The sequence below is a fragment of the Gracilinanus agilis genome, chromosome 2, assembly GCF_016433145.1.
Source record: "Gracilinanus agilis isolate LMUSP501 chromosome 2, AgileGrace, whole genome shotgun sequence".
Lineage (NCBI taxonomy): Eukaryota > Metazoa > Chordata > Mammalia > Didelphimorphia > Didelphidae > Gracilinanus > Gracilinanus agilis.
In genome coordinates, this window is record NC_058131.1 from 263,414,461 (window position 1) to 263,435,808 (window position 21,348).

The window sequence follows — 21,348 nt, forward strand, 5'->3', positions numbered from 1 at the left end:
CCTTCTCCCCAACAAGAATTGAGGTTCCTTCTTCTTCTTCCCTTCTCTTCATCTTAAATCCCCTTAACAATATTTCTCACTTTTTCCTCCTTTCCTCCACTCTGATAACCCTTCTTGCTAAGGTCAAGTTGACATATCATGTGCCCTTCCCAACTTCTCCAGTAGATTGCTCACTTAGTCATTTCCCCTTTTTCTCTCATTTTCAGTCTCTATCAACTAGTTCTTCACTACTGCCTTCAAGCACATACAAGTCTTCCTCAACCATACAAAATATTCGCTAGATCCTACCATCCCCTTATAGCATCATATCTCTACTTTTCCCCATACTCATTGTCTATTCTCATTACCTCTTCTTTCTCTCCTTTCAATTATTTCTTAACCCTTTGCAATCTGGTTTCCAACCTCATTACTCAACTAAAACTGTTTTCCCCAAAATTACCAATTATCTCTTAATTTTGCAACATGGTCCTCTTCTCTCAGTCCTCATTCAGCTTTGACTCTCTGCACCTTTCTCTTATCTAGGATTCTCTTAAACACCACTCTCCCAGTTCTCTTTCTAACTACTCCTTCTTGGCCTCCTTTCCTGGCCCTTCATCTATATCACAGACTTTAATAGTAGCTATTCCCCAAGACTGTCCTGTGTTTTCTTGTCTTCTCTCTATATGCTCTTCATCTTGGTGAACTCCTCACATCTAGTGGATTTAATCATCATTTTTATGCAGATAACTCCCATATTTATATAGGGCATCCCAAAAGACTTAGAACAACTTAAACTATGAAAGCTATTAGGCTAGTTATAGCTGTTTAAGCTATTAAATCTTAAAAATATACTAATACTTCTTGGACACCACGAATATTTGGTACTAGTCTCTCCACTGAGTTTCAGTTCACATCAGCATGTGATGCCTATAGGCATCTCAAACAGGATGTTCCAGAGAGGTATTGAATTCACTATGTTCAGAACAGAACTCATTATTCTTCCCCCACCCTGCCACTTCTCTTCCAAACTTCTCTTTTCTGTTGAAATCTTCTAATCTCTCGGATTCATAACCTTAAGCCTCTTGAATTAGTCTATCAATGCCCAAGAACTACTAGTCTCTCCTCATGTTAACAAGAGAAAAAAGTCAGACTCAAATGGCCTTTAGTGCATGAAACCCAGGACTCCATTCTTGGTCCATGATTCTTTCCACTACACCAGGCTGAGGAAAGATCATCTCTATTGTCTCTAGATGCAGGCCCCCAGGTGATGGAGAAGACCAACCTCATCCCTGCTGCCAGTCATGATCTTCTCTTTCTGAAAGCATTTGCTATCCTTTGTAGAGTTCCCAGTTCAAGGAGAACATTTGGAGGAAAAACCAGAGGAGCATAAGTCAGCACCATGATTCCCCCTGAAAGCCTGCTAGAATGAAGTATTTTCATTCCTCCCCTTTCCCTGCTTCTGATTCAGATTCCACCAAAGGAAAGAAGTTAGATACTGCTTTGGTATCAAATGCTTCTTTTCCCACAGTCTACTCACTGGACAATCCCAAACAGCATTACCCCACTACAGTACAGCGTCCTTGCCCACACCCAAACCAGCCATAGACCCCTGGAAGGGGGGGTGGAGGGGAAGCGCTCTCTGTTGCTCTCTCTCTCTTCCTCTTCTCTCTCTCTCTCTCTCTCTCTCTCTCTCTCTCTCTCTCTCTCTCTCTCACCCCCATCCCCACCCCCATCCCCACCCCTTGTGTGTACTGGATGAGGGCTGTGTGTGTGTGTGTGTGTGTGTGTGTGTGTGTGTGTGTGTGTGTGTGTGTGTATACGTAAGTGCGCGCGCCGGGTGTGTTTCTATGCGAGCTCCTCTTGCTGTCAGAGGCACTCCGGAGCCGGCTCGGAGCGGCTTGGGGAAGATGGGAGGCTAGAGGCGGATCGCTGACTGGCGTAGCCCAGGACCCACAGCCTGCGAGTAGGGACGCGAGCCAAACGCACGCGCCCTTTTCACGGTGGACAAAGACCCTGGGCTTTTGGCGGCACTACTCTATACTGGAAATGCTGAGAGAAGGCTGCTGACACCTCGGTCCCTACCTTGTCTTGTCAACCACACTAAGACGGACGCATCCAGCTGCCCCCAGACCCTGGCAGTGAAAGCTTTTGCAGGGGACGAAGGGGGTGGTCTCGGAGGGAGTGAGAATACAGAGGGACATAGACTCAGGACAAGCTGGGCTCTCCGCAGTCGCCTCCTAATCCTCCGCTCTGTCGGGTTGGCCGCCCCACTCTCGCTCAGCGCCACTGGCCAGGATGCGCCTCAACAGCACCGCACCCGCGCCCCCCAGCCAGGCAGAACCAGGTTCTTTCCGCTTGGAGCAGTCGGAAGGTGGAGTGGGGGACCCCTCACTCCTGGCCCCCAGCTACAGCAACAGCACTGCCAACTCGTCAGAGAGGCTCCTCACCCCAGACACCGACCTGGACGTGAACACAGACATCTACTCTAAGGTGTTGGTCACTGTCATTTACCTGACGCTCTTCGTGGTGGGCACCGTGGGGAACTCGGTCACTGCCTTCACCCTGGTGCGCAAGAAGTCACTGCAGAACCTGCAGAGTACCGTCCACTACCACCTGGCTAGTCTGGCCCTCTCCGACCTCCTCATCCTCCTGCTGTCTATGCCCATCGAGCTCTACAACTTCATCTGGGTCCACCACCCTTGGGCCTTCGGCGATGCGGTGTGCCGGGGTTACTACTTCCTTCGGGATGCTTGCACTTATGCCACCGCTCTCAATATCGCCAGCCTCAGCCTGGAACGCTATATGGCCATCTGCCACCCGTTCAAGGCCAAAAGCATCATGTCCAGGAGCCGAACCAAGAAGTTCATCAGCTGCATCTGGCTCCTCTCCTTCCTGCTCGCCATCCCCATGCTCTTCACTATGGGCCAGTTCAACGCCAGTCCCGATGGTGATCCCAATGGTTTCATCTGCTCCACGATTGTGGATACTTCCACGCTCAAGATCGTCATCCAGGTGAGAGACCTCCCATTCCCGTTTATCCGGGTTGGGGAAAGGGGAGCTGGGACCTTCTCACTTCGTCATTTGGAAGCTCCATCCTACTTCTCTGCCTCATCATCACAACCAATAACATCCATCTATCCATTCATTCATTCCACACACGTTTATTTATTTATTTATTGGGGGGGGGGGGGGGCTGGTGTATGCTGAGCACAGTGCTGGGCGCTGGGGTAAATGAAAAGTTTAGATAAAACAGTTCATATTTCTTTCCTTGGCTTTGAACATTTCATCATCACCGCCACTCCCCCTTCCCCCCCTCCCCCACTACCCACCCCAAAAGAAGCTTTTCTACTGCCATGGGGAACTGTTCTTTTTTCAACGAAGGTAACTCAAGTCTTCACCATAGCTTTCAAGGCGAGAGCGCAGGGATGGGAGGAGAGGGTACAGGGGTACAGGTTGTTTCCTTCTATCCACTCTAAAAAGTGATGCTGGTGGTAAAGGGAGCCGCTGTGTTTTGCTGTAGTAGAAAGGACTCTGCACAAGAAGGCAGAAGAGCCCAAGTTCAAACTCCTAGTGCATCAAGTCATTTCCTGAGACCTCAATTTCCATCTCTGTAAAATGAGGCTGCTGGAATAGAGATTTCTAGGGTCTCTTCCAAATCTATCTAAACTTTCCCCCAAAGATCTCTGCGTAGGGAAAAACGAGAAGGGAGAGTTGGTGGTGACGGGTAAGGGCGATGAAAAGAGGGAGATGCCCTTTACTGTTTCTGTCAAAGCTATAGACTCCTCTCACTCCCATTCCCACCCCGCTCGACTCTCCACAACTTCTGAGTCTGGCCTCTGGAGTGGAGTGAATGTTTAATAGTCAAAGGATTTCGAACTCGAAGAGACCTTCTTTATCACCGGAACTCAGGCCCTTCTTTTGTCAGATGAGGAAACTGAGACCCTAAGGAGTGAAAAGACACGTCCAAGATCACACAGTAGGCAAATAGCAAGGGTTGCTGTTTCCACTCAACTCCCCTTATAGGATTGCCTCCTGCCAGTTCCCTTTGTTTAGACCTTTAGGGTTAGGGCGCCCCACCCCCAGAGGGTTCCTTAACGCACTGTAGGACTGGGAATCCAGAGCTTCCCATCTTCCCACCTGGCAACCTTCCGCCCCAAGGGGACTGATGTACAGGAATTAGGGAGGACTTCTCTTCCAGTTCTCTTCCCGGACTTCTGCCGGGAGGTTGCGCTGGGCTCTGGCTTCTCAGCTGACTACAGCTGGCATTTCTCCTCTGGGCTCTGGGACTGCTTTTTCTCTGCGGTAACAAGGGATCTTTTCACCAATTTATGAGTGCTAGCAGGGGCTGAGATGCCTGTGGAGAGAGCTATTATTTAAATGTAAATTCCGTGCTTGAAGTAGAGATTTTCGAGGCAGTGCACTTTGACGCTTCAGTTAAACACTCAATTCTCTTTGCTCTCCTCCTCTCCCCTTCAACCTCTGTGCCTCCTCTTCTGTTTACAGGTGTGCCTCACTTCGGGACAAATTAGTGAGGGCCTCATTATCCCACTTCTATAAAAGGGTCCTGTGTTCCTGGATAGTTCCCAGAAAAACAAAGAAGGCAAGAAAGTAATAGGAGGAAGAGCAAGAAATTAACTTCTTTATTCCATTGGATATACTTTTGCTTTTTCTAAAAGCTACTTCCCAGAGTCAGTCTTTGATCTAGGTTTTGCTTAGAAAAGAGCTTTGCAGAGCCCATTAATGAAACAAGCAGCCACTTTACTTTGGAAAATGTTCAACCCCTTACCATGCCTGTTCATTTCACTTCAACTTGGAGGGTAAATTCCTTTCAGCTTCTCTAATAGAGCAAAATTCAATTCAGTGTAACAAAAAGTTCTTAAGCAGCCTACTTTAATAGACCAAGGCACTATGCGGAGTGCTAATTCAGACCACATCGACTTGAACTGGAACTTTCACCTGTGGATGAATTGATTCATCGATTATTCACTCAGTGAAGATTTGATGAACTCACACTGTGTTAAGCAAATCTGTAGTTTAAGCAAACTACACAAGAGAAGGTTGATTCACTGTTAGAGACCCAGTCAACTTTCACCTCTAAGAAACATTCCCTGATCTCTCTGACCCCCACAAGTCGCCTCTGTCTTTCTCAGAAATGCCTGATCAGAGTTTAGCAATTGCAATTCAGCAAGCATTTCTTATAATTCTATTATGTGCCAAGCACCGTGCTCTGGTGTTGGGGATGAAAAGATGATAAAAGTCAGAACTCTGCCTTTGAGGTGCTTATAGTCTGATGGGGCTGGTGGGGAGGGGGGATATTCAAAATAATTATAATACCACTTAGAATGTGATAAATGTTATCAAAAGAAGTCAAACAAATCACTTTATATTGCCTTAACTTTTTTTCTTATTTAAATGTAAGTCTTCAAGCAGCTGAGTGGTTCTGTGGATAGAGAGTTAAGCCTGGGGATGGGAGGTCCTGGGTTCAAACCTGACCTCAGACACATCCTAACTGTGTGAGTTGGGACAAGTCACTTAACCCCAATCCTCTAGACCTTACCATTCTTCTGCCTTGGAACCAATACTTAAAATCTATTCTAAGACAGAAGATAAAAGTTGTTTTTCTTTTAATGTAAGTGTTGAGGGGCATAATGGCAGGATATAGAAGTCTAGCCTTATAAACAAGAAGACCTGGTTTCAAATCTTGCCTCTAATAAGTATCAGTTGTGTGACTATCTATCTAAACTGCACAAAAATCGCTGATCTGCATTAGTGAAGAGCATTTCCATACTGGGAGTTCCCACAACAGTAAAGTTTTGGGAGACTCTGGACTGAGTAAAAAAAAAAAGTACTTCATATCATATTCTTTCATGCTCCTTTCATTTCTTTGTAATCTCTGAAATATGGCTCTCCTTCCAGAAGACATTGCATCCCTAGCCCTCTTCTTAAGTACCATACTAATGGTTCCTTTTCTCATTGCCTTCCCTCACCCATTCACACACACATACACACACACACATACACATACACACGCAAGCAAGCTAATCCAGAAAGAGAAAGAATACTTTTTACTCTTCTCTGAAATGTCCATATCCTGAGGGCAGCTGGGTAGCTCTGTGGCCAGGCCTAGAGAGAGGAGGTCCTAGGTTCAAATCTGGCCTCAGAGACTTCCTAACTGTATGACCCTGGAAAAGTCACTTAACCCCCATTGTCTAGTCCTTACTGCTCTTCTGCCTTGGAGCCAATACACAGTATTGACTGCAAGATGGAAGGTAAGGGTTTAAAAAAAAATTTCCATATCCTTCCTGTAACACATTCACTCAGGAACCTCTTTTCTATGAGGTTGCAAGCCATACAAAGATGGTACCCATTCCAGATACTGTTATTTACCATTTCCAAGTCCATCTCCCTCATTTCTAAGAAGAAATTTCTCACTTCCTTCCTTTCCACCTCAGTGATTGCTCTTATCCTTAGGAACTCCAGTGCATTGGTTCCCTCTCTAATACCATTAATTTTTGATTCCTCAAACTCCTTAACTCTCAGGATTTGTGGTCTTCATTCCACCTCAATCACACACAGGGATGGTGCTATAGTTGTCTACCTACAATTGTTACACCTTGCTTAATCAATAACTCTAAAACGTCTTTACCGACCATAACTTCCATAGCTCTCTATGCTTTAAGCCACCTAAACCTGTTCTCCATCCTCACTGAAACTACCAGTCACTGTTCTTTCCTCCTCACCCAGACCATGTTACTCTCCACCCCGATCCTTCCCTTTTGAATTTTGACCCAATAATTAATGAGTCCAAATTTCCGTATATCTTTGGTCCTTAAACCCCTATCCTTGCTAATACTTAGCATAAAAGTTCCTTGAAGACAGACACAATCTCACCTTTGTATTTTTATCTTCAGTGCCTAGCACTTAATAAATATTGTTGATTGGTTATTTTCCCAAAATAATGTAATATACTAGTGGATAAGAGTTTCTTCTGATTTTTTTGTATATGGATAAAGCCTAACATGATAAATTAAATATGTCAATATCTATTGACTTAATCTAATTTAAAAGTAATGAAAATAAATAAAAATTAATAATAAAAAAATCAAAAATCTAATTAAAATAAATTAAATAGGTCAATATCTATTGACAATATAATTTTTTTTAAAAAGTCTTCAAGTACAGGTCAAAGGATTTTAGCTCCACATATTTGCCACAAACAATGGATGTGCTCATTACAAATGCCTTTTACCTGCTCACTAGGAGACATCGGGCTAAATAGTGACAGTATTGGACTTGGAGGCAAGGGAGGCCTGGGTTGGGATTTCAGTTCTAACACTTCCTAGATTGCTACTAGCTGATTCCTTGCTCTGTGGTCATAAACAAGTCCCTTGATCACTATGAGTCTTATAAAATAAGATTACTTATGAAACCTATTTCCCTCCCCCCATTAGAGATAAAATGAGACATGTATGTAATTTTTTAACTTTGGAGTTCTATGTAAATGTCAGCTATTATTTTTTAAACCCTTACCTTCCATCTTAGAATCAATACTCTGTTGGTTCCAAAGTGGAAGGGAAATAAGGGCTAGGCAATGGTAATTAAGTGACTTGCCCAGTGTCACACAGCTAGGAAGTGTCTGAGGTCTGATTTAAACTTAGGACCTGCTCTCTCTAGGTCTGGCTCTTAATCCTTTGAACTACCCAGCTGCCTTCTGAGCTATTATTATTCATTGAAGTAGGTCTTCCAAAGACCTCTGCTTGGCTACTCATTCAAGCTGTTGTGTGCTTTTGAAAATAATTTAATTTTATTTCTTTATGGATAACTTTTATGGTTCTGACAGTCTTCTCCACTGATTTGTTCAATTGACGTTAATAATAAGAGCTGACATTTATAAAGAGCTTAACATTTTACATAGCACTTTATGGACATTATCTCATTTGATAAGTTGTTGAGACAGAGACTACAGAGAGCACCATCCTACAGATGAGGCTTCTAGAGGTTAAGGGATTTGCCCATAATCAAATAACTAGCACAGACTGGGAATGGGATTCAAAATTCAGCTATTTCATGGCTCCAAGTTGAGGGCACAGCTCTTTCCACTATATGTATCAAAATGTCTCACAGATTGCACTCTAGACTTACTTTCTCTCCCATGCCCCAAAAACCTTTTCATCCTGGAAGCTCATCACAGCCCTTGAATTCATTCTTTGGAGGTCCTCTGTGTCACTGTAGCCTCTTCCTCTGATTGGATGGCTCTTCCTAGGCTACAATAGAACTTTTTCTACCCTCTTCAGCCCCCATTAGAATGTAAACTCCTTGGAGGCAGCTGGGTAGCTCAGTGGATTGAGATCCAGCCCTAGAGATGGGAGGTATTGGGTTCAAATCTGACCTCAGACACTTCCTAGCTTTGTGACCCTGGGCAAGTCACTTAACCCCCATTGCCTAGCCCTTACCACTCTTCTGCCTTGGAACCAATACACAGTATTAATTCTAAGACAGAAGGTAAGGGTTTAAAAAAAAAAAAAAGAAAGAATGTAAATTCCTTGAGGTCAGGGATTGTTTCTGCTTATATTTATGTGCTTATAGCACAGTGCCTGGCACATAGAAAGTGCTGAATAAATGCTTATGATTGATTGACTGACTGACAGGAAGGATTTCCTGCAAGTGAGTTTTACTTTCCACTTCATAAATATTTCAGGCACTTTCACAGTCAAGGGAGATCTTCAGAATATATTTAAACTGAGCTACCTCTTTGCCAAGAAGGTATTAAAAGTCTTTGTCTCATGTGCTCCCTCCTGAAATTGCCACATTTGGAAATGCAAGAAAGCACCCATCTGAAAAGGCTGCTTTCTCCAAAACACTACCTGGCAAGAGCACCAGCCTCCAAGTAAGTTTATGAGATTCTGTCATAGGTCTTTCAAAGGAAAGTCATGTTTAGAAATGAGGTGATTTGGTGATAAAAATCATTGGGCAACTTGGATAATCATTGCTTAATATAGAACCATAGTTAATGGGCTATGTGACCTTGGGGGAGGGAATGGTAGACAGGTTAGACAGATTTTTCACTTATTTAATAATTCGGCTAGCAATGCCTTCTAGGTCTTTTATTACAGATGCCCAAAATTGGTGACCTGAGAACTGAAGGCCCCAGAAAGGAAAAGAATAATATAGGAAGGAAGGAAGGAAGGAAAGAAGGAAGGAAGGAATGAAGGAAGGAAGGAAGGAAGGAAGGAAGGAATGAAGGAAGGAAGGAAGGAAAAGTTCAAAAAGGAGAAAAAAGTAAGAAATGGTAAGAAGAATGAGACAGAGAGAGATACACATAGAAAAAGAAAGAGAGTATATCTACTGACTGAAATCGGAGAATCTAGTTTCAAATCTTACCTCCATATCTCTTTGATTAGGAGGAAGTCATTTAACTTCCCTACAACTCATTTTCTCATCTATAAAATAAGGAATTCAAACCACATGTTCTCTTATGTCCTTTCAGTTCTAAAGCTTTAATTCCATAATGATATACCCGGAAAAATAACTCAAGCCCTGTAGCTACTTGAACATAGTTTTAAAGGCATTGCCTAAAAGCACTGTCAGAGATATCTAGCCATCATCCTATCTATTCTTCTGTAACTGGCCATGACTTCTTCTGAGCTATCCATACTAATTAAATTTAATTCAACTGGCATTAAATGTTTTCCATGTGCATGGCCTGTGCTGGGAGTCAGGGGTACAAACAAAAAAGGAAGGAGTTTTCCTCCAGGAGCTTATATTTTACTGGGGAAATGCAATATATAATATATATTATATAATATAAATAAGAAATGTTTTATATATATATGCATATATATAACTTTTTATCATATATAATATATGTAAACACACACTATGCTCTGCCAAACATTGTGTTGGTGCGTATTTGTCATACCACACTTGTAATTTCATTGATCTGGGGAACTCCTGACAAAGAGACTTCTACCAATTCAGACTGGCAACTGCTCCACAATTTGTGGTCTTAGAAAGTTGAACAGGCCACTACACTAAAAGGCTAAATTACTTGCCTAGACTTACACATCCAATGGGCCTAAGAAATTGGACTTGAACTGAGATACTGTTGATTCTAGGGTCACATCCCTATCCAATAGGACTTACTGCATGGTGAGGGAGGTATCTACTCGCCTCCCTCCCACCACTACTCCTGCCTGCAGGATGGAATAAGCTCCTTGAAGTTAGGAGCCCTCTTACTTTTATAATAGCATCTTCTAGCACTTTGTTTGGTACCTGGCACATAGCAGGTTTGTGATAAATACTTGCTAGTTCATAGGTCCCTGTTGCATTAAGGAGGTACTTAATAAACACTTATTGAATGAATGATCAGTGATTAATTAATTAAGAGAGTAGGTAAGACAGCCTGTAGGAGGTGGTACCTGAACTGAACCTTGAAGGAAGCTGGAAATTATAAAAGGTGAAGGTGGGAAAGGAGGTATTAAATGGTTCTAAAGTAAATGAGTCTCTTAGACAGGGCAAAACAAGAACTTATTAAACACTCACTGTCTTCCAGGCACTATACCAAGTGCTGGGAATACAAATAAAAAAGTAAAAACAACTCTTGTTTTCGAGGAGTCTCCATCCTAATGGGAGAAAGAAGACACATCTACATCCTATATACATACAGAATTGATTGAAAGTAATCTCCAGAGAGGAGGCACTGGCAGTCGGGGAGGGAAAGACTTCTTGCAGGAGGTGAGATCAAGGCTGAATCTTAAAGAAAGCCAGAGATTTTAAAGGCTCGAAGTAGGGACGGGACTCCAGATATAGCAGCCGGTCAGTGCAAAGACATGAAGATCAGAGATAGACTTTTGTGTGTGAAAAACAGCACATAGACTAGTACATGGAAAAAATTCATGGATAAGATGACCATAAAGATAGGAAGGAGTCAGATAGTTGATGAAGAGCTTTCAAAGACAAACAGAGGAGTTAATTCTTTTTTTTTTTTTAAACCCTTACCTTCTGTCTTGGAGTCAATACTGAGTATTGGCTCCAAGGCAGAAGAGTGGTAAGGGTAGGCAATGGGGGTCAAGTGACTTGCCAGGGTCACACAGCTGGGAAGTGCCTGAGGCCAGATTTGAACCTAGGACCTCCCATCTCTAGGCCTGGCTCTCAATCCACTGAGCTACCCAGCTGCCCCCAGAGGAGTTAATTCTAAAAGTAACAACTCAATTCAGCTACCTGGAAATCCCACCTCAGCTTCTTCCTACCTCAAATTTATCTAACAATTCCTTTCTGTTGTGATTTTAGCTCATCATAAGGCAATGTATTTTACCTAGTGGAAAGAATATTAGACCTTGATGATGCCACTTGCTAGTTATGTTTGTTTGTTTTTTGAGCGGTTTTTTAGTCATGTCCAATTCTTTGTGATTCCGTTTGTGGGTTTTCTAGGCAAAAATAGTGCAATGGTTTACCATTTCCTTCTCTAGCTCATTTTTCAGTTGAGGAAACTAAGGCAGGGTTAAGTCATTTGCCTAGGGTCACATAGCTAGGAAGTATCTAAGACTGGATTTGAACACTCAGGTCTTCCTGATTCTAGTCCTGCCACTCCATTCACTATTTGCCTTACTAGCTGTATGACCATGGATGAATCTCTTAACCTGAGTTTCTTTTTTCTCATCTGTAAAATGAAAATAATAATATTTTTAATGTCTGCCCTCAAGTGTGTTATAAGCACAAGGTAATTATGCAAATACTTTGCATGGCATAAAGGACTACCTTAATATAAACTACTATTATTAATATTATCTCTTCTAGTTCTGAACTCAAATGGGATGCTGGTCTTGGGTTCAAAAGATGATAGACATGAAGATTTAAATTGTATATGTATATAATCCAGTTTATTGCTTTTTCACTATATTGACCTGGGACTCAGAAGTCTTTGTCTTAGTCCTAACTCAGTGACATACTAACAATGGTCTTGGGCAGGTGACTTTTCTCTGAGCCCATTTCTTCCTTCCTAATTTTGTGGGTAAGGGGAACTGCATTAACTTATTTCTCAGGTCCCTTTTAGTTCAAATTATTTATGATTCTTTCTCCTTTCTTCTTCCGAACTTCAGGCCAATTTCTTACTAGCCTCTCCACTAGAAAGTTAGTCAAGCTTGGGAGACAAGGTTGAAAATCAGTCCCTTTGTCTCCCTGGTCATGTTTCTGAAGATCTAGAGAGGGGGAAAGCTTGAAGCTGTCAGCTGAAATGTATATTTTGAATTATCTGTAGCTAATCCTGGGTTTGGGCAGAAGAGAGAGAGCTGGATCTATGCCCAGTAGAAAATTTAGTGGCCTTTGGAACAGGCCATGGACCAAAGCCTTCAATTCCTCCCCTCTGGTAGTGCCAGAGTCAGCTGCCAGTTCCCAGAACTAGAAAAAAGAAAACCCTGGAAGCCTAGATGCTCATTAATCCTTAAGCATGGAAAGAAGAGAGAAGCAGAACTAGCATGGGTGTTGACTGTTTTCCTCTCCTCCTCTTGGGCATAGAATTCCTGTTGGAACTTAACCAGAGAGAAACTGCAGTGAATCAAAGGCACATGATGCCAAACAAGAAAGTTGTGTATCTGGGAACTGTCTGTGAAATGTGTACCAACTGGACCAAATCATATTGGTAGCAGAGAGTCAGGGTGGAGAAAGAGCTCTGGCCTCAGAATATGGACATCCAACTTGTAGCCTTCAAGTTGCCCTCTAAGCCCTGCAGAAGTCATTTCTCCTTTGGGACTCTTAGTTTCCTCATCTATAAAATTAAAGCGTTGACTAAATGATCTCTGAAGACTCATTCAGCTCCCACTTTCTAAAAGTCTATACCTACTTGGAGATGGGCATCCTGAGTTCAAATAGGACCTCAGACACTTCCTAACTATGTGACCCTGAGCAGGCCACTTAACTTCTATTGCCTAGCCCTTACCAGTTCTCTATAACTAATACATAGTATTGATTCTAAGACGGAAGGTAAAGGTTTTTTTTTTAATCTATGACTACCTAGAATTGAGAAGACCTGTGTTCAAATTTGATCTCAGACACTTCCTAGCTGTGTGACTCTTGGTAAGTCACCCAGCCCCATTTTCCTAGCCCTTGCCCTTCTGTCATAGAATGGTTCCTAAGACAGAAAGTAACGGTTTAAAAAAAAAAGGTCTCTAAGTTACCTTTAAACCCTAAAATTCTGAGACTGATATTTAGAGGACACACACACACACACATACACATACTGACATTTTAACACAAGTTCAAATGTAAATACTGTATTTTCTTTTTTTAACCCTTACCTTTCATCTTAGAATCAATACTGTCTAGTGGTTGTAAGAGAGAAGATTGTTAAGGGCTAGGCAATGGAGATGAAGTGGCTTGCCCATGGTAACAGAGCTAGAAATTTTCTAAGGCTAGATATGAATTCAAGACCTCCCATCTCTAGACCTGGCTCTCAATTCCCTGAGGCACATACTTGCCCCAATGCTATACTTCCAAATGATTTTCCCTTTGGTAGATTGCTTGCTGATCTAGAATGGAACAAAAGAGTCTAAAGATAGAGACCAGGTCTGTGATTTCATACCTAGGTGGTAAAGTAGATGGAGTTCTGGACCTAGGATCAGGAAGATCTGAATTCAAATCTGGCTTCTGACACTTACTAGCTATATGACCTTGGTCAAATCACTTAATGTCTATTTGCCTCAGTTTCCTCAATTATAAAATTGGGGTAATAATAACAACTACTTCCCTTGGTTGATCCAAAAGATCAAGTGAGAGAATATTTGTAAACACTTCACACAGTGCCTAGCACATAGAAGTCATTTAATAAATGCTTGGTTGTGATGCTAATTGGGTCTCATCTAAAGAATTGATTGATAGTCCAAACTGACTCCATTTAGAGGAAACAAGCTTTATTATAAGAGAATTAACTAATAGTGTAGCTGGTCTAATAAATAAGGTAAGGTAGGTAAGTAAAGGTAAAAGTGGTAAGCAAAGTGGGCAGGGGTTCCCAGGAATGTTTTTTTTATCTTGCTTAGTTACTAAGGAAGGGATCATTTGCTTGAGCACTTGTTGCCCTGTGTCTCCAAGGAAGTAATGTCACTTTGCCCATAGTCCACTTTGGGCTGGGTGGCTTTACCCATGATTCACTTTGCCCACTCAATGTAAATGAGATACTAGTGACCCTAGGGCAATTTTAGGTCAAGTTCTACTATTTTCTGAGCAGACTCTGAGGAGGGCAGGGATAATGGGAACTGATCATTGTTTGAACCTAGTCCTCTGTAACTGGGCAACGTGAAACCCCTGTACTTGCTGTTCAGAGACCCCCAAACAAGGACCTGGTTTATGTCTAAAGATTGATGTGAGAAGTTTTCTCATAATTGTGAATCTAAGCAACCTAGATGTCTTATCTGAAAGACAGCCCCATTCTAATGAACTACTTGTTGTTCCTATTTGTTCTTTTGATGTTGTACAGCTACTTGTCAGGGTCTGTGGGACATTTCAGCACACGATCACTTGTTTGTTTCCTTCTTTCCTTTAGGGAACTTTCAGGTATAGAAATCCCTCTATCAAAGCAGATTAGGACCATCTCATCTTAGAAAGTTGCCTAGCATACTAAGTGGCTTGTCCAAGATCACATAATCCAAATATGTCTCTACCAGGATTTGAACCTGAGTCTTCCTTGCTTGCTTCCAGGCTAGTTCTTGATCTGCCTACCACGTTGGCTCTTATGATGGTCTGGCTGACTTAAGGACTCTGATACAGCTCCTATTAAATGCTATTTATGAGTCTTTTGCTGGAAACTGCAGAGTATGCAGATGGAGCCATAGAAAGTCTTGCAGTTAGAACACCATCTCTCCCCAGAGCCAAGTCTTGAACTTTCCAGAACTGGGATGTAAAAATAAGTTCACATTCCAGACTGCAACAATCATATCCTAGATGCAGCACACCTGAAAATACAGATTTTAGTGAGCAATACCACGGGAAAAACCCATGATATGTGTGTAGAGAAAAACCCAACTATTCACCCCTCAATTATCCATGCTAAAAGAAAGAGGGCAGTGATACAGATCCTCCAAAGACTTGAACAACACAAAAATCTATTCAGTTTTGAAATCTGTCACTTGTTATTTGAGGGCTGTTGTTTTTGCTGTTATTGGTTTGCAGCTCATCTACTTCCTTTGTTATGTCTTATTCAGGAAAACATTGAAATTATTTGTGATTCCCTAAGTGTCCATCAAATTATTGAGGATGAGAGGGAAGAGGACATGGAAGTTTGTGAGGGTCAAGGGATGCCAATTTTTAACTCAATATACACTTTGGCTTGGGAGACAGTTGAGGGTTAATTGGAGGTAACTGAGTTAATTGAAGATTAGTAAAGTCTGAATTAAGGGTAACCTAAACTATAACTTTAAAGAAATGAATTGCAACTCAATTACTCCCAAATATATACAGTAATTCAACTAGCTGGCAAAAGGTTGCCAAAAAAGAGATCTCATCGGACCTGTTATAATAATCACCATTTGTAATTAGCATTATGGGATGTTTTTAACAGCAGCTGCTAATGTACCAAAAACAATTTCTTTCTTTTATCCATTCAACATTTATAAAGCCCATGTACAGCTAAGCATAATACACAGAGTTCCATAATACTAAATGATAAATGTTTTATGTGTGCTTGGTAGCTTATGCTATCCACCTACAGTCAAGCCAACATGACTGATTTTTCTCAATACTCTTTTTTTCCATCATCAATTTACTTCAAATAAAATCACCCAGGTCACGTGTAAGGTATGGTGATTTCACGACAGGTTAAGTGGCACTGACTATAGGGGACAAACTTGACACCCTTTGAGGCAAGTTTATCTCGAGGTTTACACCCTGAATCCCAACAGCCTAGAAAAAAATTCATGGCCAGTATTTTACCTACTTAGAATCAATAAAGTAGAATCAATAAAACTGTGAGTTCACTAGTGAGCAGGTCATTAAGGTCTGACATGATTAAGTATGGAATGAAGACAGCTAAGATCTGTTTCTACATGAGGAGAAGAAAATTGTTTAGTTCTTGTTTCCAATAATCATGCTATATATCACTTTCAGTGCTGCTGGCATGCAGTACTCTACAGTTCATGCTTTCTTTTCTATTACAATCTAGTTTGGAAAATCCATGCATTCATTCATTCACTCACTCATTGAACAAGTATTTATTGGACATGTTCTTTGTCCCCAACACAGTATTTTAACATCAGATTGGGGGTTACAAAAGAAGAGAAATACACAGTGTCTACTATCAGCCAACTCATAAAAAATCTGGCACAAGAAAATAGATATATAAGCAAACTAGAGAGAAAATACAAAACAACACATGAACAAGATCTAGGTTCTAGTCCCCAACCTTCCATTAACATGGGTCATGAGTAACTTGCTTCCCCCTCTTGAACTCAACTACTTTGAATTGACTGACTTGGGGGAAGAAAAGACAGAGAATAAGAAAGTAGCTATACCACTGACTTCTTTCTGAGTTTCTTTGATTTGATGTATAATGGATGGTTCTTAACTGTTTTAATCCACAGATGTTTCCTATTTTATGTATTGTCTCCTTGCTCTAAGAGAGGAATGGGTAGAAATTGCAAAGAGGCAGATTTTAGCTGAGCATAAGAGGAAAGTTCTTAACACATAGAGCTATCCAAGAGTGGAATGGGCTCTCTAGAAAGGTAGAGGATTGCTAGTCACTAAAAGTACGCAAGTGGAGAATGGATGTCTACTTAGGGATGTGATGAAGGGAATTTTTAATCAGGATTAGATGACTTTTGAGGTCCTCCCAAAGGCTGAGATTCCATCATTCACATTCTAGTTTTTCCTCTGAAGATGCTTCTCTTAACTGATTTCTGTTTGGGTTTCCTGAGAAGCACAAGTAGGGAAATGAGGAGCAGTTGCACAAACCTATTTCTAGTCAATAATTTCTAAGTAAGAAATGTAATAATGGATGGGTAAGTCTTTTACAGAGGATATAAAGAACCCAAGGGTGCTTATTATTATGTAGCCTTCCTGAGGTATTTATTCATGTATGCTGATGTAAATGACAATGCGAGTGTAGCAGGGTTTTATGTAGTCAATGTGCTACCTGGTCTATTTTTAATGGATTTGCTTATGTGATGACTAAGTATCCAAGGTGATAGAGGAGAAAAGATTTGTTATTTCAGATAAGTTGAAATCTGACAGGACAGATTCCTATAATGGAAACTAAGAACTGAATAGCTCTTTGATTCAAGGATGGTATCTGATTTTTTATGCCACTATATATACCCTGTACTCTCTTATTAAACATGTCAATCAATCAGCAAGCATTTATTGAGCCTCTAAAACAAGTCCCAGGCACTATTCACACTGACCAAATGATTGATTACGTGTTGTTGGGTGGTCTCAGTGCATCACCTTCAATATGATTGGATGCAATATTATTCCATCCCAAATATCCCAGTGAAGGGAATCTCTGAAGTATATCCTTGGAGTTCTTCAAGGGAAAAATAGATTATCATCAGTGCTAGATGATCACCTAAAAGGAGGAGGATGAAACAAAGTCCCAAGATCTATAATTCTAGGGTTCTTTTCTAGATGTTAATATAGCACAGAAAGGAGGGCAACTGAGTTACAGGCTAAGGAAGGTAGCAGGCACTAAATTTTGCTTTTCTATTCTAGGTCTGTTTACAGTTAGCACAGAAAAGCAAGGAGGAGCAGGGCCTTCACTACTGGTGAACATTTATTAAGCACCTACAACTTGCTGGATACTGTGATAAACACTGGGGACATAAAAAGAGGCAAAAAACAGACCTTGTCCTCAAGTACTTACTATCTAAAGCTGGCAACAATATACAAATGAATATATAAACAAATGAGCTAAATATAGGGTAAATAGGAAATAATTAATAGAGGAAAGGCATTCAAACTAGAGTTGGAGAGGCTTCCTGCAGAAGGTGAGGTTTCAGTTGGGTCTTAAAGGAAAGCAGAAGACAGAAATTATTCCAGGCATGGGAAACAGCCAGAGAAAATGCCCAGAGCTAAGAGATATGTTTCATGGAACTGCCAGGAGGCCTTATGATATCTTCATGTTCCAGACAGGTCAAAACACTATCACTCATACCTTGCCTCAGACCCCAGTGAGGCAGCCCAGGATCTTCCACCCATGGGTCTTGGGAATAGCCACCACCCTCCCCAGACCACTAGCCTAAACCTAGCAACCTGGGAAGCGATCCCTATACAGAAATTACCTAACAACTGCTTCTGTAGGTGCTTTATCCCCTATCTCCTCAGCAGCCACAGCTTCTAAAGGCCCAGGAAAGAAATTTATCTATACCAGAATCCTTGGCACTGTCAAATGGTTCAGAAATAGATCCGACTTTTATTGGTAAAAATGACACTAAAAAAAAAATATTGCCACTGGTTTTATTGCTGTACCTCAAAGACAGCTGGGCTTTTCTATCTGCATTGCAACTCATCTTCCTGTGTCAGTGGTTTTTAACCTCTATCAGAGGGGAGGGAGGTGAATTATGCATCTCTTTGACATCTGATGAAGTCTATGAAGCCTTCCTCAAAGTAATGTTTTTAAATGCATAAAACACATAATATTATAAAAGAAACCAATTATATTAAAATATAATTATCAAAATTTTTTAAATTATTCATGGACTCCCTAAAATCTATACAATGGCTACTTTGGTTGAGTGCATGGGTGCCAAGTTAAGAATTTCTACTATTTATTTGTCTCTCTATGTTAAAATTCCTTGAGAACAGAGATTATCTTGCTCTTCTATTTGCATCTCCAGTTTTTTAGCACAGTGTTTAGCACATAGTAATCATTTTTTCAAACACTTACCTGCCGTCTTAGGATCAATACTAAGAATTGGTTCCAAGGCAGTAGAGCAGTAAGGGCTAGGCAATGGGGGTTAAGTGATTTGCCCAGGGTCACACATCTAAGAAGTGTCTGAGATCAGATTTGAACCCAGAACCTCCCAACTCCAGGCCTGGCTCTCTCTCTCCACTAAACCCCTTAATGTCCCCCATGGTAATTGTTTAATAAATTTTTTTTTAATTTTTTTAAACCCTTAATTTCTGTGTATTGACTTATAGGTGGAAGAGTGGTAAGGGTAGGCAATGAGGGTCAAGTGACTTGCCCAGGGTCACACAGCTGGGAAGTGTCTGAGGCCGGATTTGAACCTAGGACCTCCTGTCTCTAGGCCTGGCTCTCAATCCACTGAGCCACCCAGCTGCCCCTAATAAATTATTTTTAATTCATACTGTTAAGAGAGTTTTGTGGGAGGAAGAGAGGAGAGAGTGAGGACTTCAGCATGGTGAAGCAGAACAGCTACAGGGTTCAGGTTATCCTGGCTCTCTATCCCTGTGTGCCTATGAGTATATGCCTTCTGTTCTCTGTTTGTTTCCTGGGCATGTATTATGAGCCAGGCTTTGCTCTATCTCTGTACAAAGTCATAGGCACGGAGACTTCTAAAGAGAGCCAGTGGTGATACTCTATGCCATGAGGTCAGTAATAGCTACATCCTTCACAGAACCTCTTCCATGATCAGTATCAGGGGTTAGGAGTCCTTGGCAGAAAGATTTCATGATCTGATTCTAGGATTCTTTTATGTTATTCTATTCTAGGATTCTAGGCATCTATGCTAGGATTCTATTCTAGGATTCAATAATGACAGTTTTAAACTGTAACAGGGGGCCCTGTTTGTATCTTTGTCTTAGAGTGGAGATCAAGAGAGTTTCTAAATCACAGAATGTCAGAGCTTAAAAGGACCTTAGACACCATCTGATCCAACCCACTCAAGTTTACAGATGACCAAACTGAGGCTCAGTGAGTTTTGTTTTTGAAGAGGAAAAGAGTTTATCTTGGATCATATCAGTTCCATTCATTTGAGTGTTAAAACTCAAGATTAGTAAAGTAGGCTCAAGGAAACAAAGACCTGAAGAATGATGAGAGCACAAATTTATTCACAAAGAATAGCCATAGTGAGTGTAATGACAGCCTTCAGAATCAATAATGATACAGTTAGAAGATTGTTGAGATGCATTAGTGTAGTTTAATGTTAAAGTACTAAGAGAGAGTCTTCTCTCACAGCCTCTTCTGATGCCTCATCACGGCATAATTTTGACCTGGGCTTCTTAAAGCCAATGGTAGAAGGGTGACAGCTTTGTTGGGTCATACCAAGTTGAGAAGGCTTTGAGTGAACAACCGACTCTGTGCTTATCATCAGAGAAACAGTTTAAGTTCAGAGAGGCTCAAAGTGATTAATTTGGGTGCTAGATCAGTGCACAAAAAAAAAAGGACATGGCATGAAGACATTGGCAACCACACTAGTAGAGGGAAATCGACACTAGTGAATCATGGGCCTAAAACTTGACTTACAAGAAAGTATTTGGGGCAAAAACATTTTCAGTTCATTTTCTACTCAAATGTGAGTTAATTTGTTCAGCAAACTTTGCTTTGACTTTTTTTAGGGTTAATAGATTCTTGAGAAGCCAAAGTTTTTCTTTTTTGTGCCCATTTTGTGCCCTGGTATAACTCAAAAATGGTTCTACTTCAAATTCACCTAAATTTTACATCCAAGATAGGGAGAGAAGGAAGGAAGGAAGGAAGGAAGGAAGGAAGGAAGGAAGGAAGGAAGGAAGGAAGGAGGAAGGGAGGGAGGGAGGAAGGAATGGAATTCTATCTTGTCAGAGATTTGGTCTGAGGTCCAAAGTGCTTTTGACATAGTTGTAAAAAGCCTGATTGGTTATGATGTAGTTTTAAATACTCAAAGAAACTTCAGGGTACATATTGATCAGATTGTCATTTTTCATCTTTTTTTCCCCTTGCAAAACCAAGAAGTCCCAAATACCATAGATTTGAGACATAAGCACATGTGTATCTGGGTCATCTCAGTTTTGGCCATTGCATCAGCCATTCAAGATGTGCTGGTGTTTATCCAAAAATATTGTGAATTCATGTCAGATTTCATGTCCTTTAGGCTTAGTGCCTAACAGGATGTGAACAATAGGAAATGAGCTGTCAGAATCTCAATATTTATTAACAAGAGACCAAGGGAAAGGAATTGCATCTGCACTAAAGCCATCTTCCAGGATCCTACCTCAGCTTCTCCTGTAGATAAACTACACCTGAAGGTTTAAACAGTTGTAAGCCCTATCTTTTCTCCCATAAGAACATCAGAATCATCACCCTGGCTCAGGGAAAATCCATCTAGCCCAGAATTTTGCATTTAATGGGAGAAGTAAGGGAGAAGTAAAGGCAGATTGTGGGAAGGACTGCTAGTTGCTATGACATCTGTAAGAGATTTCTTCCTTTGAGTTAACCCTAAAATTATGAAACCTTTT

The 21,348-nt window shown here is 41.1% G+C and overlaps 1 protein-coding gene across 1 annotated transcript in view; it reads left to right on the top strand.

Moving 5' to 3' along the window:
• Positions 1–2,274: 2,274 nt before the first annotated feature.
• NTSR1 (neurotensin receptor 1) overlaps positions 2,275–21,348 on the top strand; it is a 134,195-nt gene continuing 115,121 nt past the window's right edge. Inside the window, exon 1 of the mRNA XM_044661162.1 lies at positions 2,275–2,991. Coding sequence (XP_044517097.1) covers positions 2,275–2,991 — 717 coding nt within the window. The remainder of the gene's footprint in view (positions 2,992–21,348) is intronic.